The 26,180-nt window shown below is 41.6% G+C and overlaps 1 protein-coding gene across 3 annotated transcripts in view; it reads right to left on the bottom strand.

Annotated features, from left to right (window-relative positions):
• Positions 1-26,180, bottom strand: part of KLF7 (KLF transcription factor 7) — a 97,560-nt gene that overhangs the window by 55,003 nt on the left and 16,377 nt on the right. For 2 of the 3 annotated variants that reach the window (XM_068968821.1, XM_068968819.1), the window contains exon 3: positions 190-820. In XM_068968821.1, the coding sequence (XP_068824922.1) occupies positions 190-820 (631 nt within the window). Of the gene's footprint in view, positions 1-189; positions 821-10,414; positions 10,439-26,180 lie in introns of those variants that run through there. The other variant, XM_068968820.1, reaches the window with a different exon arrangement.

Below are 26,180 nucleotides of genomic sequence, written 5' to 3' on the forward strand. Positions count from 1 at the left end.
GATGCCCGGGACACCTGGAGATCCTAAGGTTAACGGGTGAGTCGCTGGGCTTCCCTCCCAGGCCCGCCTGCCTCTCTACACCTCCTCATTGGCATGGATGCCACTTCTCGGAGCAGAGAGAAGCCCTTCCCCCCACAAGGCTAAAGGACGAAAACGAAGAAACCACGTGCGGCCAACTTGTACCACTACCTGTGTGAGTCCTCTGGTGGGCCTTTAAGTGGGAGCTTTTTGTATAAACTTTCCGGCACCCGTTAAACTGACAGCGATGAACCCTCTTCTTGTTTTCGGGGCACGCCTCAGCCCCTACCCCTCCTTGCTCACTGTCGCTGTGTCCACTCTTAACTGTCCCAGCTGCCGCCACGGCTGCCGCCGCTGTTGCCACCCCTCCCACCTTGACTGAGCCGAGCGCAGCCTTCTTGGCCACCAGTTTCAACGTCACTGTGCCGTCCACGGCTGAGAGAGTCTGTGAGGTTTTCACCAGATGGCGGCTGAGCTCAGGGGACGATGGGGGCGTTAATGAGGTCACTGCGTTGAGCTGGGCCTGGTTGACGGCTGTGTAGCTGTCTAGAGAAGAGCTGGTTGGCTGGAGGCTGAGGCAGGTCTCAGATAGCAACTTGTCCCGAGAGAGCAGAATGTCCACGGCCGAGCTCTTCTCGCAGATGGTCGCTTCCACGGGGAGCAGCAGGGGGTCTAAGCGCCGGAAGCTCTCCTCGATGCACGGGGGAGGAGAAGCACGGAGGAAACAGTCCAAGTCCTCACCGAAGGTCTCTGAGATCCTCCTGGGTTCCGTCTGCAGGTAGCGTTCCAATTCAAGGCATGTCTGCAGAGGGCAAGGGGGGAGCGAGAGAAACAGCCATCAGAAGCAAAGAACACCAGGGGACCACATGTTGACAGGCAGAGGAGCAATCTACAGGAAGGAACAGAGGAGGTTTCCTGGCTCATATCTGAAATTTTCTTGGTGAAAGGTCTGACCTTGTTATTTTTCTCCCTGGACACTTCTGAGGGGTTCAAAAGGGTCACATCATATGAGCTCAACTACTACAGTTAATGGGGAACTAGAAACCCAGAAGGGCTATCTCACACCATCAAGTTCCCTGAGAACATTCAATGTTAAAATGATCTCACATCCCACAATCCAATTCGGTAGGTGAGATGCTCTTAGCCTCCCTAGGAGCCACTATGCAAGCAAGAAGCAAACAAAATCAGATGAGGTTTTCATAGCAAGGTAAGACTCCCCACAGTCCAACTTCATTTTTCAAACAGACTTTGGCAAATCACTAAGCACAATCGTTACGTATTGCAAGGCAAGAAGCATGAGTCCCATTAGTCTGACATCTCTGTCTACGTGATAAAAATAAGTTCAAACACAGGTATTTGAATTGTTAAAGAAAAAGACACTAATCTATTTCAATATAAAGTTTTCACCTGGTAAAGAAGTGAGGCAAGAAAAATATAATCAGAAAAGTTCAGAGTTTCAACAAATCTTCATCCATGGTGCTCGTAAGTCTTTGTAAGATGGTAGAAGTGTTTTTATGGCAAAAATGGATATTTAAGTTTATTATCTGAAAGCTCTCCTCACTTAATCCTGCTCTTTCAGAATCTGGTAGAAAACCATAGTCCTAACTTATGTGTGCTAAGTTACTTCAGTGGTGTCTGACACTTTGTGACTCTATGGACTGTAGCCTGCCAGGCTCCTCTGTCCATGGGATTCTCCAGGCCAGAATACTGCAGTGGGCGGTCATGCCCTCCTCTAGGGGATCTTCCTGACCCAGGGATTGAACCCGTGTCTCTTATGTCTCCTGCATTGGCTGGCAGGTTCTTTACCAATAGTGCCACCTGGGAAGCCCAGTCCTAACTTATGCCATCAGTTCAATTTGTTGTAACTTCTGGGGCTTCAACAAAGAAACACTGCTGGCAAATGTAAAATCTGACTAGCTCCTAATTCTCTGGCTCTCAAGCACTTCTATGTTTTCAACCAGTGTTCTGATTCTAGGCTTTTATTCTGTTAAGAATATATTTTAATGATATACCTGGTTGTGTTGTATCTGTCAACGATTTTATTTTGGTGACATTTCAAAAGATTGGTTTTTAATCAGCCTTCTGGTAAAACTGCATTACTGAATAAGAAAAGCAGATTTTTAACGATGAATCACCTTTGGGTCTCACTGCTGATTTTTAATAGTATAAACTAATGAATGGTTCCAATCTTCATTCAATACTCATGTCACAAGTGTTCATTCAACGACTGTGTTCACAGCAAGGTACAAGCCTTTCTGTGTTAGAGGATGACACAGTAACAGATCCATGTGACATACATACAGAATAAACAGTTACAAGCTAAAATTTACATGAATTTACAAGCAAAGTGATACCAGATAATATAACAATAAAGTATGTTGACAAGTTCTTAAGGGATGAGTGGACAATGAATTCTGTACTCTTATGTTATGGAGGTGTTAATCAAGGAAAGCTTATTGGAAAACTAAGCTTGATTCTATTTTGCTTATTGATTAAATAATAGCTCTTGCTGAGTAGCTTCCCACCACTCTATATCTAAAACCAATACTTCCACCTTCTCCGGTCTAGAAATTTTTCTTATCCTTATTTGTCCCTTTTCTGAATTCTATGTTTCAAAGATTTTTCCTTTCCTTTTTCCATCTCATTGCTAAAAATTATCATTTACTTCTTTCCAGTATCAAAACCCCCAGTCTCAGCCCCAGTCAATTCACTTCTGAATTATATTACCCCCAAAAAACCTCCCTTTAGCCTCCCCTTCTCTTTTTAAACCATCACCTACCAAGAACCGTGTCTGGCACCCATCAGGTACATAATGTCTATCAATCAAAGATAAATCAACTATATACTATTAATCATTCTATTCCACTCCACTGTACAAAAGCTACCTGCTGACCTTACTCTGGACTACGCTGAAGCTAGATATGACCACTAATACATGTCTTCTAGAACATAATCCTCCTTTAGCTTTGTTCAAAGAGTAGAACCAGACCTTTGAGATACAAATATGTTCCAGGGGGAAGTCAGCTGAATCATGGGTTAGAAGAGGTCCTTGGGACAGGTCCTCACACATAGGAACTATTTCACAGTCACCAGTGTCTATCGATAGGGCTTTTGGATGCCCTATCCTCTTGTATGGTTTTTAGCTCAAAGGTTCAAAAGTCACTAACAAACTGTGATTGTTACTAATAGGAGGCTCAGATCTCTTCATATTCAAAGTTCTGAGGAACTGAGATATTCTAAATGCATTTACACACTCTTCAGGGAGGATAAAAATTAACCTATCCAGTATGCCCTCGTTTGAATCCCAGAACACATGGATCATACTAATCATCTAAGGATGGAGATACTTCTCATCACTTAAATATGGGAAAATCTGGATCACTAAGAGAGGCTATCTCTTGCAGTCCTAATACAAGGCATTCTATTCCATCTGAGAGCTACAGAAGCATGAGAACCCATCAAAACATGCTGGATAGCCCTCTGAAATCATTATGGAATATTGTCGTCTTGAGAAATCTACTTCTTGTAATATCTGCTGGTGATGAAGCTTAGATAGAAAAGAAGATTTTGTCAATTAGAAACTCATCAGGAGTGCTGGAGAATAAAATGTTAAGGATGAGGAGTATTTATTTCATTGTTAGATTATTTCCAAGCAAAAGAGATAATTTATCTCCCATACTTTAAAAAAATAATTACAAGAAGTCCCTTAAGAAACACCTATGATGTTCAATTGGAATTTGTGGTTTCAGTATTTATTTAGAGATTTCAATACATATACACACAGAGATATATATAGTAACAAAGGTGTGTTTGCATGTATGTGTATACAGGTATGTACTTCCTGGCTCTGTCAATCAGAAGAATCCACAAGCAAAGACACCCCAGTAGTAGTTAGCACACTTGGCATCAAGATCTTGGTTTCTAAATATCATTTTCCAATAAAGAGAACCCGGGAGGAAAAAGTTGATTGGAAGGCCTGAGGCAAAGAAAATAAAGATGAGTCTGCAATACCTTGTTGTACTATCAGGTAAAGAAGTGCTCATAAAGTGATGAGTGTATGTCAAAAAGACACATGAGCCAACCTGAAGGAGTTCTCAAAGCCCAAATCTAGGAATTTGAGCAATAAAAATGAATAATGATAATAACAGATTCTAACCCATGGAATAAAATTAATATATAAGAAATTCAGTGACATAAAAAAATGGTTGAATAAAAAAATGGAGGAGACAGATCAGCTCCTTATAGTTAAGTGACAATTAATAAACATAGAAGTATTGATGGAAATAGAAGATCACTACTAGTCAAATAACAAAGAAATAATGACTTCCAGCAAGAATCACCAATGGATGTTAAAATTAATAGATGAAGGTATAATGAGAAACAAGATATTTGTCTAGTCTCAAAGTATCCCCCCCAATAAGACATTAATTATAAAGACAAAACATAATAATTTTATAGCAGAGAAACCTGGCATGCACCATCTTAACCATATGATGAAATTTAGCAGCATATTGATATCATATTCCACTGGTACAATAGGCTGAAAAGGGCACAACATTACTCTATGCCACTCTTTGCCAAAAGTTCCATAACCTCAATCTAATCATGAGAAAACATCAGACTAATACAAACTGAGGGCCATTCTACAAAATAACTGGCCAGTATTCTTTAAAAGTACCAAGGTCATGAGGAACAAAGACTGAGAAACTGTCACATACTGGAGGACACTAAGACAATAAGATAACTAAATGCAACAGATCCCTGTCTGGATCCTGGATGAGAAAAAGAACAGGGGTGGGAAAACAATGTAATTCAAATAAAGTGTATAGATTTAGTTCATGGTATTTTATCAGTGTTAATTTCTTATTCTGATATCTGTACTGTGGTTATGTAATATGAAGGTAAGCTAGGAATATGTATACAGGAACTCTATGTACAATTTCTGCAACTTCTGTAAATGTAAATAATTTCAAATAGAGAGAAAAAAGAAATACCGACTGGCAAACCAGGAGTGTCTCCAGACTGCAAATTTTGATACAGAGTTTGAATGTCTGTTTTTCTATCAGAACCAGAGATTTGCATGCATGCATGTGTGCATGCTGTCACGTCAGTAGTGTTCAACTCTTTGAAACCCTGTGGACCATAGTCCATCAGGGTCCTCTGTCCATGGGACTCTCCAGGCAAGAATACTGGAGTGGGGATGCCATGCCCTCCTCCAGAGGACTTGTACTACAGTTATGTAATCTCAAAGTAAACTGGGAATATGTATATAGGAATTCTATGTACAATTTTTTCAACTTCTGTTAAGTCTAAATTATTTCAAATGAGAAAGAAAGAAAAAAGAAATACCCATCAGCAAACTAGGAACGTCTCCAGATTGTCAATTTTGATATAGTTTGAATATTTGTTTTTCTACCAGAAATAGAGATTTACTCTGTCCCAAAGACACTCTAGCCAGTAAACTCCAAACTGGAGTCAGCAGATGTCAATTTAATGACATAAATCATGGCTGTCTGGTACCTCACCTTGGAGAAACGAGGCTTTGCTCAGCCTGAGCTTACAGTACAGCTTAAGGCTTGAGACACTGTATCAGCCTCCACCATCTCAAAAATCTACTAACGTTAGCAGTGAGAAGGAAAGGTGCCCAAGTGCAAAGTGAATTTCTTATTATTTATGAGTCACAGATGAGTTTTGTGAAGGCTCTCTAATATCCTGATTTCAAAATGCATGGCTTCTTTGAGTTTTCTAACAAATATCACTTGAATTTGGTTTTGAACTGATCACTCTGAAATATTTTAATATGCTCTCTCCATTCTCTTCATAGCCCTCTTGTTGAAACATACTTATTAAAAACCATCATCCAAGACCCAGGGTTATTAGTGTTATTTGCTCAGTCATGTTTGACTCTTGGTGCCCCAAAGACTGTAGCTGGCCAGGCTCCTTTGTCCATGGAATTCTCTAGGCAAGAATACTGGATCGAACCTGGGTCACCTGCCTTGCAAGTGGATTCTTTACCATCTGAGCCACCAAGGAAGCCCCAATCCAAGACCTAGTCTCTAAAAAAGAAAAAAAATTCAAATCTATTACTGCCATATCTGCAACTTCTATGATAGGCTCCAAAGGCATAAGTTGATAGAAAACAAGATAATCCAAGTCTTGCAGCACAAATTCAGTTCACCAAAATCTCCCTGCAGTAGTTACTTTCATAGGATCAAGAAGTATGTAAGAAACGTCATATGCAGGCAAGATGATGCCAAGGTTACCAAACAGCTTTTTTAACCAGTCCTTATCTCACCATAATTTACATGAAACTTGCCAGGGAAGACTACAAACATCTCCAGGCACTTCTGCCATCTCTCCTAAAGGGTTTCCCTCACCTATTTTTCCTCTCGTTAACTTTCCCTCATGCCCATATACTTGACACAATCTTTTATTTTCTCCCCAACTAATTACCCTTTCATTCAAAGTTCAACATAAAGTCTGTCTCTTTAAGGAGCCTGGTCTAGGAAATATAGTTAAGAAAATATGCTGGCTGTCAAGTGCTGAAAAACATTCCTCTTCAATCCTGGACAATTAAATAGTATCTCCAAAATGAATCTAAGGGGCCACAAATTGGTGACATGTCTGGTTTATTAAGATTTATGATCTCTTTAAAAGCAATAATCATATTGTTTAAATCAATTAAGCCTCAAACAATAAAAATAATCTTTTAGAGCTAAACACTACCTTTGTTATCTCAGATGGGAGATATATCTAAGTATTTGAAGTGGTGTAGAGTTGTTAAGAACTTTCTAAAAATTAACCTGACCTCATAACCCCCATCCATCACCACCACTGTAAATATTTCTGTATCTTTTAATTAGAACATAAGACAAAGTCAGTGGTCCAATATTCTTGGCACCACTCAACAGCTGTGTCATTAGGAATATTTATTTGTAGTCTTTGTACTTTTACTCAAGTATCCACATATACTTGAGTTAGTGAGTAAAAAAGAAATAAAAGAAATTGCATTTTGCTAATGATTTCTTTCTGGAAACATACAGTCATCAAAATAAAATGCTACCTACTACTACCTATGTTTTCAATCATCAGTCATTTGTGTTCCCGTTAGCCATCTGCCCTTCATTCCAAGTATCCCACTTACTTCACTGATCTAAAAAATGTAAGACTTAAAAATACAAACAGATAAAACAATCTGGGGAAAGAATACAGATGCAAAAATATGGGGAGACACAGCATTCTCCTTTGCGGAAACTTGCAAAGTCATGCTTCTTCTGAGATCAGACCTTGACCTTCTGATGTTGATGGTAATGATGATGACGATGCTTCTAGGAAGAAAGGGGTGAACCTTGGTTCCCAGAAAGAATGCTCACCCAGGTAACTGCACACACAAGTGAACTGTGCTTGGCTGCCCGTGGGAGTCCCTCCCTGCGACATTTATTATGTGTGGCTTGGTCACATGCTATTAACCATGGTGCCACAGTCCCCAAAGAGTCTGAAGTATAGAAACAGGGAGAAGAACCTCTTACCTTTCTCCTGGGAGTATCCCAAAGCTTAATTACTTTTCTGTGATTTGAAATCATCACACACATCTCAGAATGGAAATTCAAAGTGACATAAAACAAGCCTACTTGTAGTAGGGTAATTTGGCCTTCTTCTGTAAAGCAATCTTTTAAAATACTCATTCTTTCTAACATATTATTAGCTGTGCTCACACTTTACACTTTTTAGCAAAATCTTTATTCTTCTAACTCCTACAGCCAACTTGAAAACTCTATAGGATTGCAAAGTTGATATTTATGGGAACTTTGTGATTTCTTTTTTCCCTTCAAAGGATGATATGATGTAATGGTTCTGTCATATTTCTAGTCTTTTAAAATTAGGTCAGAGTTTAGAAAAGGAAGTGGAAAGCATGGCCAGGGAGTTCTGGTACCATTTTTCTCAGGAACTAGAGAAGGGAAAGGAAGCACCATGATTGATAAGCTCAGTAAGCATATGGGAGAATCTTACATAAGAAGCACCTCAACTCTTTGCCCATCTTCCTGGGTTTCAACATTTCAAAGCAGGTTTGAGGAGGAGAGGGTAACACTGAACCTAACTCATGGCAGGCAGGATGCGTGAACCAGTGACAAGAATTAACCTTGTAGGATCTAGAAAGTGATTTCTCTGATGATTTTAAACCAACATCCACTTTTTCTTGACTTCCATTGCGGGAAAACATTAGGGTGGAAGGTTAGGAGAGAATAAATTCTATCTAGATATTGTGGGTAAGCAAGTATGTGGTGTAAGTGAAAATCTCTTACTGCATTTTTCAGTTATTAGGTTAAAAAAAAAAAAAAACACATCAATAGCACACCCCAGAGGTACAACAGAATTACACATCACTACCAGAACTGCTGAACTCCACAAAATAACCACAGTACTAAAATCACTGTAACATCGCATTCCTTTCCACTGTTTCTCACATCAACTGGTTGCTGGAGCTGAAACCAAATTAAATATTTCCCTCTAGTAATTTGTACATTCTGAGAGACAGTACTATGAAAATTAACTGAATTCTAAACAAACATCAAAGTTGGGAAATTTCTACCAAAACCTCTTCAGTGTTTCTCCTCCCCAAACTATTTTCAACATACAAAAAAAGTATTGTATATTTTTCAATGGGGAGTCTGGGGAGAAAAGAGACCAGATTAAAGGCTTGGGGAGAGGGTGATGTCTGTTTATTTCAAAACAGACAGCCTCAAATATCCGTTTCATCTCCCAAGGATGTCTTAGTTGTGGTACATTAAAAAAAAAAAAAAAAACTCGACATAAATCCAAATTAAGTGTTAAGGTGAGTTTTAAAGTCACATAACCTAGGCAGAGTTGGGATCCAGGTCTTATACTCCTTGAAGGAAGGCTCCCCACACCTCCAACAACTTAGAATAGCACTTTCTTCCTTCACAGTGTTTGTAATCCTTAAAATTAAGTGTCCACCCACTCCAGTACTCTTGCCTGGAAAATCCCGTGGACGGAGGAGCCTGGAAGGCTGCACTCCGTGGGGTTGCTGAGAGTCAGACATGACTGAGCGACTTGACTTTCACTTTTCACTTTCATGCACTGGAGAAGGAAATGGCAACCCATTCCAGTATTCTTGCCTGGAGAATCCCAGGGAAGGGGGAGCCTGGTGGGAGGCCGTCTATGGGGTCCACATAGAGTCGGACACAACTGAAGTGACTGAGCAGCAGCAGCAGGGATAAGGAGGTCCATGCATACGAGGTCTTCCTATCTTGGCTCAGGGTTGTTTTCCCATGTTACTTTTCAGAACACACCAATTAGAAGTCTATCACTCTGGCTTCTATCCACAATTACTGCAACTACCCTCCATCAGCCCTTTAGGAGAGGCACTCACTATTACTTGGCCACTGAACTAAAACTAAATTCAACTTACGAGTGGTAGAGAGACACCACTGCTCATCATAGCTAGATCACTGAAGATGCCTGGGTCTGCTATCAACATACTTCCCAAAGAAGCCTCAATTTAGCTGGACACACACTGGAGGAAATCCTATTTGTTACTTTATAGCTTGAAAAGACGTTTCATTAGATGTCTCTGCTTCAGTCATCACATTTTCATGGACAAAATAAAATTCATGCCTTAATAATAGTCAATTAAAAATCATCCTCCATTAGAGCAAAGACCTAGCTCTGGGCTGAGAGTGTGGATTAAGAAAGACAAAACTGCAGAAGAGATACTCCTAAAGGAAAAGCCCATCCCCATGTAGGGGAGTGCCAACAGTTCTTGCTTTAAGTCCTGTCCCAGCGACTCACAAGGGCCCACGGACCTGGGAGAAGGCATGCCGTCCAAGGAATGATGCTTCCTGGGAACAACAGTGATCCTGACAGTTGCTCAGCTTCACCATTAATTTTCCATAAAGAGCAGTTTTTGCAACGAGCGCTTGTGTCAGGAGGGGCCTGAAGCTTCAGAAACCTGTAATTATTCTTGGCTCCCCACCCCCCACAGCCTCTGCACCTGTGTCAGTTCAAGGCACCAGCTGGCCACGTCTTGCCTCCTGCCTCTTAAAGGGGTGGGTTGGGGCTGAGGGGCCTTCATTGAAAACCCAGACTCACATTACTTGCCTCTTCTTCCAAAATGCAAAAACAAAACAAAAATGTTTCAACTCACCAATCTCATCCCTTCCCCCAACTGGTCTTGCCAAAGGAAACAAATAAACATTAATTGGCTAGAGAGCCTTCATTCAAACCAAAATTGCTGAAAAACACAGTAAGAGAGAAAGGTCTGACAAGGGGTTATTAATGCTGTTTCACAAGGCGCTCTTACTCACTCCCCCACTCACTCCCGTGAACTCTGCACACACATGCACACACCCTCCCCAAACTCCCTGGGCCCCTCTGCACCGAGTGGCCAAGATGGGAACATGCCGAACCCATGACATCATCTCCCCTTCCTCTCCCAAATCACTTGCACAGGCTGACTCAGGCTACTGGGATTTTTTTTTTTTTCTTTAAAGCAAACTCATTTTATGGACTCCCTTCTGGACAACCGTTATATCCTCCTCAGTCGGGTATATTAAATATATCCTTTCTCTACCTCCCATAAAAATTACATATACATATATGATTGCTTCTTTTTACCCTGAAGCACAGTTGCCCATGTGTACAGTATACACACATACACATACCCAGTCAAAGCTTGAATCTCCCAAGAACAACGGGTTCAGTTCTTATCAGGGCCCTCAGTGGTAGATGCAATTTAGTGATTGGTGATCACAGAGGGTATTTTCAAAACCAAGGGAGTTTTCAAGAACTTCCACTGTGGAATGTTAAAGGTGGAGGTACTAAGGAATGTTTGTTCTGCTCCTCAGACTGCAAAAGTGACAACCAAAACCATAGTGAAAACCAAGCCCTGAGCTGCCTTTCCTGACACAGAAGGTTGTACATTGACTTCATTTGAGGTACTTGGAATCCACTTCTCAAAATGCTTACTGTCTGGGATACACCCAGCATTCCTAAATGAGAGGCATATTTAGATTCCTAAAAGGCCATAGGGCAGCCCTGTGTAGGAAGTAAAAGTCATTTCCTCATCTCAGAGAATGTTCCTCTTCCTTTGGCCACTTCATCATTTCTTCTCTGGCCTCCAGAAACCACCAGGAAGAGACACCAGAAAAACACAAGTGGACAAGCTGCTATGTCCAATTCTCATTTTTTGTTGGTAAAAGGGCCTGGTCTGGGAATCAGGTTCAATGACTCCCTTTCTGATGCTGCCTCTCCCCTTCCCACTAAACTACTAACCCTGAGCAGAGAGTTCATTTCCTTCTCTGCAAAATGTGTGAACCATCCTCGCAGAGACTCCTCCCAGCTCAAATTACTTGCTGACAATCCTTCAGTGGCCTGCCATCACATTTACTTATTTGCCATGGCCAATCAGATCCTACGTGAACTTGTCTTGCCTTCCTCACCTCTTACCCTTCTCCCATGTACACAAACACACCAAGTTCAGAGCCGCAGTGCCTGCTATTACCTGCTTTCTTTTAACCCATGATGTTCTGGTTTAATTGCCACCTATTCAGAGTCCTTTGATCTGCCTAAATAACTCAAACATCCTATTCATTCTCTATCAGACTACCTTGTTTTATTTGTTTTTCAGTTACTTGCCAAGACCTGGAAAGATCCAAATTATTCGTTTTCATGTTTACTGTCTATCTTCCCTACTATTAAGGAAGTTCCAGCAGAGCAGGGAACTCCAGCTTATGTGCCAGTGAATCTCCACACTCAGCACAGGGCTTGGAAAAGGCCATCTACACATACTAGTTTAATGGGTAAAGGAATCAATGAAGCCATTAGTTAATGCCGAATTCTACGGAGAATGATAGCTGGTCTCTCTAGCCAAGAAATCTATTCTAAAAAGTGTACCTTACTAGGTCAAAGGGCTCCATCAACATTTCTCCTCCATTCACGTTAGCACTGAGAAAGCATGTGCTAATGAGTCATTCTCATTGGACTGAGCAGAATGGAGTCTCTGCTCAAGACAAAGGGATCAGTCTTGGGTCCCACACTTGCCCATTTCAAACAGAGGCAAGGAGGGCATTTCTTCTCAGAAGTTGGTATTGCATCATGTGTTCAGAGTGTCACTCAGATGAGCAAACCCACCCTCTCCTGGCTGCCGCACAAGGAGCTTGTTAACTGGTGCCCCAAGGGAACAGACTAAGGGCAGAGGCTCAAGCATCTTATATCATTTATTCCCATTTCTACAGCCAAAAGGGCCTCCCTGGGAAAGGCAACTCTGGTCACTGGTCTCTGCAGCCCTTGAGGGTCATATCCATTTGGTCCCCAATGTGGGTCTCCCCATATTCTCTAGTCTTTCCATGAAAGAGTGCATTCCAATTTCACAGGCAGCGAGGATCCTGTTTTTTGTCATCTTAAATAGCCTCACACTCCACTTACATAGGTGAGGTCCTGGGAAATTCCTGTTTTGGCCCCTTCTGGTGACCTTCCCATAAATTCCTAAACACAAAACATTTCGTTCCTCTCCATTCCCTTTAAGAATTTTACATAAAAAGATATCTCTACTGAGAGATGCTATTTATTCCAGGATCATTATCTCAGAGATACCGAGCTCTCAAATACTGAACCTGGAAGTAAGCCAAAATCCAATTAAGAGGGTATGGTGTTTGAACTAGGCAAGAGCTAAGGGTGAAAATATTGAATATAGTTGTACAGGGTCCAGGTGTATGTGAGTGTGTGCACGTGTCACCGACAATGAAATGTAGATTCTTTTTCATGTCTTTCAGATGTTTTTCCCTAAACTCATTGTTGTTTCCAGAATCCCAGAGCCATTCCCTTTCTTGTTTATTATATTAGGCAATAGGAAGCTTTCAATGATGGCTGGGAACAGATGAGGGAGAAAGGAAGAGATGGTTTTCCATCATGCAAAGAAAAGAAAACTGTGCATGGCCCATTTCTGAACCACAATCCAATTGCAGATTTCAAATTAACAATTCAACCCAACTTGACAGGCAGGAATCAAGTGTTGAGGCCCTGAAGTTTGGTTTCCAGTAGCTCTGGCATCTCATTTAACCCTAGGTGGCTGGCCTGGTACGGCATGACACGCACTTTCAGGCGCACCATTCTTCTCACTGAAGAAGAGACACTAATTTGAATCATCACCGCCATCCCCTCTCCTCTTTGTTCCTGTCTGAACCAATTTCCATACAGTTTCAAAGAAATCATCAGCCCATGCAAAGGGGAACTCCCAATGGAACAAGAACTACATTAGCAGCATAAGGGGGAAAATCTAATTTCCAATCCAGTTGCTTTGTTGTTTCAACCTCCAAGGAAGGTTGCTACATATGCACAACATAAATTAAGTTTTAAAACGCCACCATGATTTAAAATTAATAAAAACTCTCATGGGGAAAAGGTGGGTTTTGGTACAAATCTCCTTACACAATTGAAGGTCAACTCCACCAGAGCTTGTGGGTGGTCTCGGTCTTTGAGATCTCAATCATATCAGCCAACAAAATATTTCAAAATGGCATATATTCACTGACATCAATACACATACTTTTTAATAGTTTATGGTGGATGAAATCTCAGTGTAAGGTGGTATCCACATTAAAAATTCTTAAAACTACATTGTTGACAGACCTCACTGAGATGTATTTTAATACTTCAAATTAAGGATTCCATTTTGGCATGACAGGATATGCCAATGAGATTTCCTAGTGCCCTGCTTACTGGGATAAAACTCATGGCAAGACACCAGTGTGACTACATCATTAATTAACCTGAACCACATACCGGAACATTGCTGCTAATAAAACTCCCCTATAAAGAAAACATGTTTTCTCAACTGAGAATCCTGGAATGTGGGCCCCAGCAGAGCCACAGCCTTAATTAAGGAGATATTCTGATGTTGTGTCTATATTTGCAATTGTCATAAGATTTGGTCATATCTGGCTTGCTCTTCAACAAATTGAGATCTTGAATGTGCTTTTTGGAAAAAGAAAATAAAAATGACATCCACACAATCAGGATTTGCAAACAATTATATGAATGAAAGGATTACGTTTGCTGAGGCAGGGATATATTATCTATGTTGTTCTTGAAAACACACTCTGAGCTCTGAACCCACGATTCACTGAATCAGAGATCCATAGAAACCCTCCATTTTCTCTAGAAAACAGGCTAACAGAATCAGGAACAAATCATAAATATAGCAGCCAGGTGAAACTGGGACTTTTCCAATCCAATCCATATGAAATGACATATAACTTTTCTATAGAGAACTGTTTTGTGCAAAGCTTCTGAAAATGGTTGTCAATGTTTTCATGTAAACTTAAAGTCCTGCTATGAGTCTAACTAGACAACAAGGATTAAAATTCCCTTCCTATTAATGGGGAAGCCTTTCTGGTAAAGAAAATGGGTTTTCCATACTTCTACAGCCGTACTACCAACAAAACCAGAAATAGAACCAAAGGATTCTTGGGCTTTTCCCTTAGGCTGTTTTTCTGGTCCAACTCTGAACCCTCTATCACGATCTCAAAACACAGAAAGTTCAACAAATCATCTGCAATAAGCTTGAAGGAACAGGATTCCTGACAAAGGCTCAGGATCTTCCCAAATTGTAAGCACAATACCCAAATTTCATTTCACAAGCTTTTCAACTATTTGTGTAATTTCTGTGTAATTTCTCCTGTTGAGAAGGAAACAAGAGGTCTTAGTTTTGATGACACCCTTTATTAGGAAATTTGAGTTTTCTCTGGCTGTTCCAAACCTTGGCTGGACTGTTAAAAGTAATTAGATTTTTAGTCATTCCAATCTGTCAACATCAAGTGTCATCAATGAAATAGAAAGAAATAGAATCAGTATCATTAAGATCTGAACTAAGAAAATTTATAATTATGGTTTACTAAGAACCTAATTTTATTTTTTATTGGATTAATGACAAATATATGGAAACTATAAGTGATACATTTTTTTAAAAGGGTAGTTGAACCTGCCATTCAACATCTTAAAAAATTTTTTCATAGTTTTAATAAACATAAAAATGCATATTTGACCAAACCAGATTCAACATCCCTCTCAACCAGTGCCCTTCAGAACACTCAATCTTAAGCTATTTTCAACACCAGTACTATCAATCACTCATTTCTTTTGTTTAATATTCAAATAAAAAAATGCAGCTTGAAAAAGGACATTGAAGGAACAGAAGCAGCAAGAGGAGGAGGAAAAACAGCAGCATGCAAAACAGATGAACAGCAAGCATCTCACTCCTGTGTAAAAACCCTGGATGCCAATACCTCTTCTCAGGTGACACACCTCTAACCAAGGAGATCCATCAAACTTTGGGAAGCAAATCAACTCAAGGGTAAAACAGACACTTGGCCCTGCTCCCCGCATGGAAACTAAACCTTAATTTTAAAGTGGTTTTGTCTATAATCATTTGGTAGTCAGCTAAGAAGAAAGATGGCTGGAACATTATTGTGATTCAGAAAGGTAAGAATGGCATTCTATCATGTATACTATTATGTAAGAACTGAATCACCAGTCCATGTCTGACACAGGATACAGCTTGCTTGGGGCTGGTGCATGGGGATGACCCACTGAGATGTTATGGGGAGGGAGGGGAGGGGGGTTCATGTTCGGGAACACATGTAAGAATTAAAGATTTTAAAATTTAAAAAAAAATTAAAAAATTTAAAAAAAGAAGAAAGGTATGACTGTGGAAGACCATCTTTATTAAAAAATCAAGGAATTAAGCATCTTATTGGGATGGGGTACCTAATCAATCTTGGATATCAAAACCTTTCCACTTTGGGACTTTTTACAGATATCAAAGGTAATGTGGGGTCACAGAGAGAACACAGACCGAAATCAGGAGGACTTTAACCAGCTCCTCCCGTGTAATTAGCTGTGTGGCCTTCTTCAAGTCACCTCCTGTTTGGTCCTTGCTTTCTCATGACCAAATCTTGCTTGTCTAAAGGAAGCAAAGCATATGGAAGATGAAATTTTACTATTCTGATCCCTCCGCTTACAGGAGTCTTCAGGTATCTCCATTTCAGATTGTAGACTGCAGTTTCTGCCCAAACTCCCAGGTGAGATCCCAGGAAACAAGGCCACACAGTTGTCCTTGAGGTACTGGAGCAGACAGGTGTTGTTCTTAAGGATCCCCAGGTGACTCAGTGGTAAAGAATCTGCCTGTCAATGCAGGAGCCGTAGGAGAACCACGTTTGATCCCTGGGTCAGGAAGATTCCCTAGAGGAGGAAAATGGCTACCTACTTCAGTATTTTTGCCTGGGAACGACCCAGATAATCATGATAATGTGATCACTAATCTAGAGCCAGACATCTTGGAATGTGAAAGTGGGCCTTAGAAAGCATCACTATGAACAAAGCTAGTGGAGGTGATGAAATTCCAGTGGAGCTGTTTCAAATCCTGAAAGATGATGCTGTGAAAGTGCTGCACCCAATATGCCAGCACATTTGGAAAACTCAACAGTGGCCACAGGACTCGAAAAGGTCAGTGTTCATTCCAATCCCTAAGAAAGGCAATGCCAAAGAATGCTCAAACTACCGCACAATTGCACTCATCTCACATGCTAGTAAAGTAATGCTCAAAATTCTCCAAGCCAGGCTTCAGCAATACGTGAACCGTGAACTCCCTGGTGTTCAAGCTGGTTTTAGAAAAGGCAGGGGAACCAGAGATCAAATTGCCAACATCCACTGGATCATGGAAAAAGCAAGAGAATTCCAGGAAAACATCTATTTTTGCTTTATTGACTATGCCAAAGTCTTTGACTGTGTGGATCACAATAAACTGCGGAAAATTCTCAAAGAGATGGGAATACCAGACCACCTGACCTGCCTCTTGAGAAATCTGTATGCAGGTCAGGAAGCAACAGTTAGAACTGGACATGGAACAACAGACTGGTTCCAAATAGGAAAAGGAGTACATCAAGGCTGTATATTGTCACCCTCCTTATTTAACTTTTATGCAGAGTACATCATGAGAAACGCTGGACTGGAAGAAACACAAGCTAGAATCAAGACTGCCGGGAGAAATATCAATCACCTCAGATATGCAGATGACACCACCCTTATGGCAGAAAGTGAAGAAGAGCTAAAAAGCCTCTTGATGAAAGTGAAAGAGGAGAGTGAAAAAGTTGGCTTAAAGCTCAACATTCAGAAAACAAAGATCATGGCATCTGGTCCCATCGCTTCATGGGAAATAGGTGGGGAAACAGTAGAAACAGTGAGAGACTTTATTTTTTTGGGCTCCAAAATCACTGCAGATGGTGACTGCAGCCATGAAATTAAAAGATGATTACTCCTTGGAAGAAAAGTTCTGACCAACCTAGATAGTATAGTCAAAAGCAGAGACATTTCTTTGCCAACTAAAGTCCGTCTAGTCAAGGCTATGGTTTTTCCTGTGGTCATGTATGAATGTGAGAGTTGGACTGTGAAGAAGGCTGAGCACCGAAGAATTGATGCTTTTGAACTGTGGTGTTGGAGAAGACTCTTGAGAGTCCCTTGGACTGCAAGGAGATCCAACCACTCCATTCTGAAGGAGATCAGCCCTGGGATTTCTTTGGAAGGCATGATGCTAAAGCTGAAGCTCCAGTACTTTGGCCACCTGATGCAAAGAGTTGACTCATTGGAAAAGACTTTGATGCTGGGAGGGATTGGGGGCAGGAGGAGAAGGGGATGACAGAGGATGTTGAAATGGCTGGATGGCATCATGGACTCGATGGATGTGAGCCTGAGTGAACTCCGGGAGATGGTGATGGACAGAGAGGCCTGGAGTGCTGCAATTCATGGGGTTGCAAAGAGTCGGACATGACTGAGCGACTGAACTGAATCCCATGGACAAAGGAGCCTGATGGGCTACAGTCCATACAATCACAGAGAGTCGGAAATGACTGAACAAGTGAGCGTGCATGTGCGCACGTGCGTGCACACACACACACACACACACACTTCAAGTAGGTATCAATGCCCTTCCTGATAAATCTAGGTCAGGATTTACACACTCAAACACCTACAGGGGCCAGGATTTAGTGGAAAGAATGTGACAACAGAGATAGGTGGGAACTGCAATAAACCTTCCACCAAGTTTTCCTATGAAATTGCTTACTTGAGGCGAGACCCATCTGGAGGAAATCACAAATGAGCAGCACTTTCATTCACCTTCTGCTCAGCTACCCTTGCCCAGCACCACACAGCTGGAATCCCTGCTCTGGAGAAGAATCTTGACGCAAGAAAGGGAAATGTGCAGAGATGTCACCAAGAAATGTCAAGCAGGACAAAGCAAGCGCGGACAAATCTACAGGAGCCTGGAGGCCAGTCACCAAGTTTTAAACCTCCCTCGGGCTAAGCACAGGGCTTGGTATCATCAGCAGTTGCTCAGTAAATTCTTCTTAAATGAATTTTTTTTTTTTTTAAGAAATCTTGATTAGGAGCCACTATTACTTATCATTCTGTGTTCTTCTCAGAAGTGACCAGATCAAACTGGTAGCTTTGTCAAGCAGGATAACAGCCAGGGAGAAAGAACTTTGCTGGGATATGCAGGTTACACCCATTTGAACTTGGTTGGCCTTTTAGGGGCAGGTACTGTGTCTTGTCCTTCTTTTAAACTAATTGAACAATTATTTACTCAGTCTCTGCTTTACATCAGACACTTTGCTAGAGATTTTGGGGAGTCCTAGGGCTCAATATTTGCCTACAAGATGCCCACAGTATAGCAGGGACAGAGGGACAGAAATATGTTCAACTCTAAGAGAGTATGTGTACGACTGATAATTAGGACTAACCACGTATGATGGCACCGCAGCAAAAGAACCAACTCACTTTCCTGGAGAGGTTGGTAAAGGCCACGTGAAAAAGTCACATTTGAGCTGGACCTTGAAAAATAAGCAGGCTTCTGTTAAGTGGAGAAAGGGGATAATGACATCCTAGAAAGAGCACACGGACACATGAAAGCCCCACTGTGCGCCTGGAAAGGATGAGCAGACTAGTGATTCTGATACACAGGGGTAGCTATAAAGGGGCAGCAACAGCATCCCCAGGGCCTAGAAAATGCAGCTTCCGGCTGAAAATGATGCTGTTTGTTTACTCTGGGCTCAATTTTACCAGTATAATTTACTAAACAGCAATGGCTATTTCTCTAGCACATCTGGGATAATTCAGGGAAAGATGAAGAGCTCAAAAAACACTAGTGAGGCCCAATGGTCATATTAATGCTACCAAGTAATACTTCTGAACCAAATGTTTTACAAAGTTATCTGAGGCTTTTTCCATTTCAGATTTATACTCCTAGTTTAAGACACACCTATAATAAGCCTTCAAATGAGAATGAAAGAAGAGATAAATATTATTAAAAAGAAAGCTTAAAAAATGCTCGTATATCAAGCACAAAATGAAATTCAGCCCTGAGTTTCCTGGCAGTCAAGGCAAAATGATCAACAATAAGTTAAGAACTTATCATCAAGAAAAAGAAACATCAGTTCCTCAGATATCAGTTGATCTGTGTATGCCAGGTTTAAAGCAAGAGCTGGAAGATGACAAAATATGGAATAAAACAAAAAGAACAAGAGGAAAAAAGGAGATGATTAAAAAATATATCTCCCTATTTTTTTAAGGGAAAAAAAAATGGAATTTCCTCACTAAAACCATCAAATGTTTTGTTGGTGAGGGGACCAAAGGTTCAGTGCCTGGATGTGTTTTTCTCCTTTGTAGCCCCTTTCTGTTGATGTTTTTCTGGCTTTCTAAGCAAAGAGGAAACCTCACCCATTCCTGTAGACATGCATTTATGACCACATTCTCCTGGCCAATAACACTAAGCGGCTCCTTTTGGCACCTCTCAAGGGTGGAGCGTCAAGCAATTGGACCTGGTTATGAATTTGCTGTTGCTACTGCTCAGGTTGAACGCTGGCAAGTTCAGGGAGGACTCCAGGGCAGAGCTAACTCATTAAGGACAAAATGTGCAGGCACATTTGACCTTTGGAAATCCAGCCCTGGTTAGAAGCTTCCAGATTCAAAACAACAGCTCCAGGCTGGAAAGAGAGTTGGAGGAAGCGTACTATGAGCACTGGACCCATCCCCGCCCCCACATTCCCCTGTGACTGAGAGGCTCACAAAATCAATAGAGCAGCATTATTAACTCGGCAATATCATAAGAGAAGGCTCTGCTCTCTGCCTTAGTGGAGAGTGAAGACAGCAGAAAGGCAGGCTGGCTCCAAGGGAAAGGATGCTTCATTAAAGTCTGAACTCTCAGGAGGCAAATTCATCTAAGCTCTACAGATGAACCCAGTATTGATACAGCACCCCCTCCACTCCCATAAAAATTGTGCCCTTGGTCAAGGAGAAGTCACAGAGGGAGACAAGTTAGGTCTGAATGACAAAGAGTTATTGTTTGGTTTAGACTTCCAAAAAGTCACGCCAGGGGGCTAACCCAAGGCAAAAGTTTCAAAAACGTCATAGAAATGTTCAGTCACAAGCTTTATAGCATCCCACTGTTGCTAATTTTTCACCTTGTTTTCCTGGGTCACCGACAAGTACCAAAATGAACATTTTCAAATGTCAGCAGAAGAGAACACAGAGCCTCTGTTATACCTGCAGGGAAATGAAACCACCAGCCCTATCCTTGTGTCCCTTCTGATTTGCTTAGGACTCCCAACCAGCTGGGTCACAGCTTCCCTCGAAGAGGTCACATGACCCAAGTCAACTGCCTCTATCACCAAGTCAGTATCACCAACACATTTCATGCACGCCTGAGGAACAGGGTTCATTTCATCCTTCCCTTCATGTGAGGCTGTACCTTGGTCTCTACAGTATCCTGCCACCATCTCTCAGGAATGCCTGCAACTGTTACTACAAGGCTGAAAGGTGGCGTAGACGGTAAAGAATCTGCCGGCAGCGTGGGAGAACTGGGTTCAATCCCTGGGCTGGGAAGATCCCCTGGAGGAGGGCACGGCAACCCACTCCAGTATTCTTGCCTGGAGAATCCCATGGACAGAGGAGCCTGGCGGTCCAGAGGAGCCTGGGGTCGCAGAGTCAGACACGACTGAGTGACTAAGCACACAGCACAAAGGTAAGCAAAGTAAGTTTTCAGATGCATCTTTATCCCCAAAGCCTTCCTCCCATCATGCAGATTAAGCGAAAGTCTTCTCTGTCAAGTCATTGTCTTCAGCGCCTCTGATTCTGGCATTTGATTCTAGATAGAAGGTTAAATATCCCTTGTTGCAAACCATACTTACATCAATTCAATCCATTTGCTATTAAAGAAGCATCACTCTTTTCAGAAAGGTTTTTTTCCTTTAGCTGGAATCAAACAAATACGACCTGATATATTTAATCAGTATTATTCACATCACTCAACAGGACACAATGGCAACTCACCAATCAGTCCTGAGGCAGAACTTAAGGAACAGAAGCTTATCACATCTATATTTTTAAAAACTGCCACCACTGATGAGTATAAATTACCTCCTGCTTTTACGTATACAGATTTTATAAGGAAGTGCTGCATAGTAACGTACCATTAAAGCTTTAACTGACATGCTTAGTCAGAATCTCCTGCCTGCCATGATTTGCTGTGACATGAAAAGACCATTAGCTTTTCCTTTTCTTTACTTCCCTCACTTTTTCCTATGAAAGGAATAAAATAAATCTATTGGAAAAGAAGATGAAGTTAAAAAAAAACAAAACCTTCAAACAATAATACACTTACTCAAACACTGACAATACATATAGTATATGGAGTGTGACAGCCTTTTCATTTAGCAAGAAATTTACACACTCAAGAGGAGACTCATGATAAATGAAATATATGCAATAAATGAAACAAAGGTCATAAGTATACTAAACCCAAAATATTTGTTCCATTTTAGATTTCTTTTTCGAGTGTCAACTACATACTTCCAGGAAAAAGTTTTGAGAAGAACATTTTGGGGAGTATATAACAAAGCTATGAGATGAGCAGGAAAATTCCTTAACTATTTCAGATGTGACTGGGAAAGTCACGGAAGAAATATTCTCTCCTGACACCCTGTTCTTTTCCTTATATGCCAATCACAATGCATCCGTCCATATCTATTTATCTTGTGGGTCCACCTCTAGACTCTAGCAAGGACAGTATTCATGTTTGGGTCATTAATACATTCTCAGCACCGAGTACAATGCTTGGCATATCAAAAGCCTTCAAGAAAAGAAGAGAGGGAGGAAGAGAAAGAGAGAGGGATGAATTAAATTAATCAATTAAAGAAAAGGAACCAAGAGAGTGATGTCACCAGGATAGCAACATAGGTGGTTCCCGGCTTCACAAGAAGTGCAACTATCAACTATTCATGAGATAATAGTTGTTATCTGAGAAATCAGATAGAAACTGAGTAAATCACAAAGAAAGAGAACCAAACAAAAGTCACAGAAGAAAAATGAAGCATAACTACAAAATGAGCATTCCCTACTTCCTTCTCAAGCATCCCAATGGTTAATTACGGAGGAGTATGACTGTTCCGACTCCTTCACCCCTTGTTAGTGGATGACAGACTCTGATCGGCAAGAGCCAGCTGACTTCAGGGACTAGGAGTGAGTTCTATTTTGATGTGAAGTGGCCAGGAAGAGGCAAAGCAGTGGACAGGTAAGAGACAAAGCAGTCCCCACACCAGCATTTTTGGAGACACAGGATTCTTCTGTTCCCCTCTCTACCTCCACCACTCTTCCTTGAGGCTACCTGCCTGCAGTCCTCAAATTCTTTCCATTTTTACTTGCAGGGTGAGGTTAGGGGAATTCACGACAGACTAGCACTGAACACACCCTGGGTCACTCCCCTTCCCTAGCTGCTCCCAGTCCCTTTCTGGCCAGTGTTCCTCAAGGAGCAGAGCCTAGGACGAAGGTCCCTTGAGCCCCTTCCCCTGAGTCAGACCAAGATAAAACCATCATTGCTGCTTCCAGTCTTCCTTCTATGCTGGAGCCTGTCCCGTGCTATAGTAGACTCCTCCCTTCCTCCCCTGGAATTCCTCAGAGGCACGGGGCTCCCTCTTCCAAATAAGTATCTCCCAGGATGTCCTGCAAGTAAAGCTTCCAAATTTCTTTTTATCACCCTCCCTCACTCCTGCCCAAGAAAGGTATTGTAAGAGAAAAGATGAAAAAGAAAAAAGAAAAAAACACTATAGCCCGTGCTCCTCTCTTCTCATCCTAACCCCTTCCTGGAAACCCCCTGCTGTGAGGGAAGCCCTGAGGGGCCAGGTAGGCAGTGAGGTGCAGGCGACCTGCTCAGTTGGATGCACATGTCCTTCCCCGGGATGAGCAGCCTACGAGCCATGGGGTGAGGGTGGGGAGAGGATTCCACAGTAGCTACTGAGACGCCAGGATGAGATGGCACTTCCCAACTGGGTCTCAATCCAGTTTTACCCACTTGAAACCTGATATTTAACCTCTAATCTGTCTGGTTCCCGTATCTATTTTCTCAAATGGGTTGGGGAAGGGAGAAGTGGAGTTAATTTATTGGCCCCACTAAAAGAAGAGCAATCATGGTATAATTATAGACAATTGTCAGCAGTCCAAATTATTGATCCTCTCAAGAGGCTGGGTATTCTTTTAAATGAACATAAGACTGAAAGAAAAAAAATAACACAAAGAAAATGCAAGTGGCCCATCACTTCATCACAGGATTGCTCTTAAAAAAATTGAAGGTAATGAACACACGTGAAGGTCAAAAACATTTAAACAGAACAGAAAAGTTTTAAAAAATAAAATCTCCCTTTCTAATTCCCAGCACCCTCTCCTCCTTCCCCCTCAAACTGTCAATAAGTATATCCTTTTATTTGAATGTATATATAGAGAGACAATTTTATTTCTTCTTTTTTCTCATTTGCACAAAAGCTAATTGGCTTTTTAACAGCCAAGAGGCCCCAGCTACAAACAAGCTGGGGAGGTATGACCTGGATTCCTTCTCAATTACCCCTGCCTTCTGCCTACAGCCCCTTTTGCTCCATAATAACATCATCCCTGTATTCCAAGGTATTCCCACTTACCACACCCACCCCACTCCCTCAGAGCAAGTCCCTCAAAAAGAACTAAGTCATCTGATGGCTATGGAGTAAGATGCCCTCACTGTGGGAAACATAGGACTCTCTATTATTTCTGCAACTTACTGTGAGTCTATAATTATTTCAAAATAAAAAGCATTTTTAAAATGAAATAAGTTAGCACTCAACAGGGAAAACCACAGTGGAAAAACCTGAAAGTAAGAGGACAATAAGCAACAGATGATGACAAATTTCTCTGATAATACAATGTGCCAACTTCAGCCCCAGCCTCTGTTGCTTCTTTCCACCGTGTCTGTTCACTGGCCAGGGTTATAGCATCGGCCAGTTCTTGCAATGTCTTAGGACAGGTTTGATTTTCCTTAAAGAACAAAACATTATTTTCCAATAAAACTGTTTGTTGCAAACTTGAAAATGTTACCACTAGATCTGAAGCAATTTTTGTTTTGTTTTGTTTTTTTCTTAATAGCTGATTAAGTTTCTATCCTCTTTTTAAAAAAAATCAAAACTAAACTTTAAAAGTACATAAATATTTAAGTTTGCAGAGAAAGATATGGCTCTCCAGATGGGGAGTCCATCCAATTCATGATCTCAAGCATTTTATGGCCACACTTCCCTGCAAATCATATTGATGGCAAAAATCCAGCTGCATACTCAAGTGTTTTGTCACATTCCTGACCCCAGAATCAAATTTCTCATGTGGGAGGTTGAGCCAAAGGTATGTTCTGACAGATCCCTACAGAAGTAGATTTCTGCCCCTCTCCATTTCCACTTCCGCTTAAAAGTCCTAAGAAGGGCAAACTGGAAGCTGTGAGTTTTAAGGAGTCCCTTAACGGAGAAGGCGATGGCACCCCACTCCAGTACTCTTGCCTGGAAAATCCCATGGACGGAGGCTGCAGTCCATGGGGTCACGAAGAGTTGGGATACAACTGAGCGACTTCACTTCCACTTTTCACTTTCATGCATTGGAAAAGGAAATGGCAACCCACTCCAGTGCTCTTGCCTGGAGAATCCCAGGGACGGCAGGCCCTGGTAGGCTGCCGTCTATGGGGTCGCACAGAGTCGGACACGACTAAAGCAACTTAGCAGCAGCAGCAGCAGCAGTAACTCTATCAAGGCTGAGAGGAGGGCCATGTCTGCCATCCAACCATGATGAGAGAGAGTAAGAGAGGCCTGTGCTAAGCCACCACATGGGCTGCTCCTGCAAACCTTCGCTCTGAATGGATGTCTTTGAATAAGGACAGAGCTACTCAATCCCCTAAAACAGGGATGGGCTAAAACCCTAGTGGCCCTCTCTTAGACAGGGATCCAGATACTCCCTCATTTCCACCAGTGCTCAGGATAAGGCAGTATGAGAGAGGGCCTTTGGACCTCACAGTCTGAGTTCCCAAATTCTTGTCAAAATGGCACCCATCTGAAGCAGCATGGAGATCTGAGCATCCTGAGTTGAAGAGTTCATGGAGCTTGACCAACGCAGTCAGTGTGGTCCTCATGTCAGACAGATCAACCTCCCTTCTTATCTACAGTTATCTCTGACCTGGGCTGTCTAGGGTGGGATGAAAGTCCATGTCCCTGAGACAATGAATGCTGCCCTGTCACTCCAAGCACTGTGCAGCATAAGCTAGGCTTTTCTGGAAGTCAGCTGAAAGGTCCTGGCAAGTCCAGGACTTCCTAACCAGGCCAAGTTCCCATCTTATCATTGAACCACATGTGACAGACATTGTTAATGAGTCATTTTAGCCACACAGACTTCTACTTTCAGGAGCAAACTGTGCCCAAGGTTCTCCTTTCTACACAAAACCCAAACTTCCTTCATCTCTGGGCATCAACACACACACACAATTCTTTCATGAGTGTGATAAAATATTTTTTAAGTTTTAAAAATTTATCTGAAAAGAATCAATTAAGCCAAATGTATTATCTTAATCTAGCTTTGACATACTATAAACTATTTACTAAATTTACTTTTTCAAAATTTATTTAAAAGCTAACACACACACAAAGAAATTAGAAATTATGTCCCCACTAGGAAACCAGTAGGAAGATTTTTCAAAGTGCTGCAAGTTGGGGACAAGTAAGAGCCCCACTTGAACAAGTAAGAAGCTACTATATCCG

Source organism: Capricornis sumatraensis, chromosome 3 (assembly GCF_032405125.1).
Source record: "Capricornis sumatraensis isolate serow.1 chromosome 3, serow.2, whole genome shotgun sequence".
In the NCBI taxonomy this organism is placed as follows: Eukaryota; Metazoa; Chordata; class Mammalia; order Artiodactyla; family Bovidae; genus Capricornis; species Capricornis sumatraensis.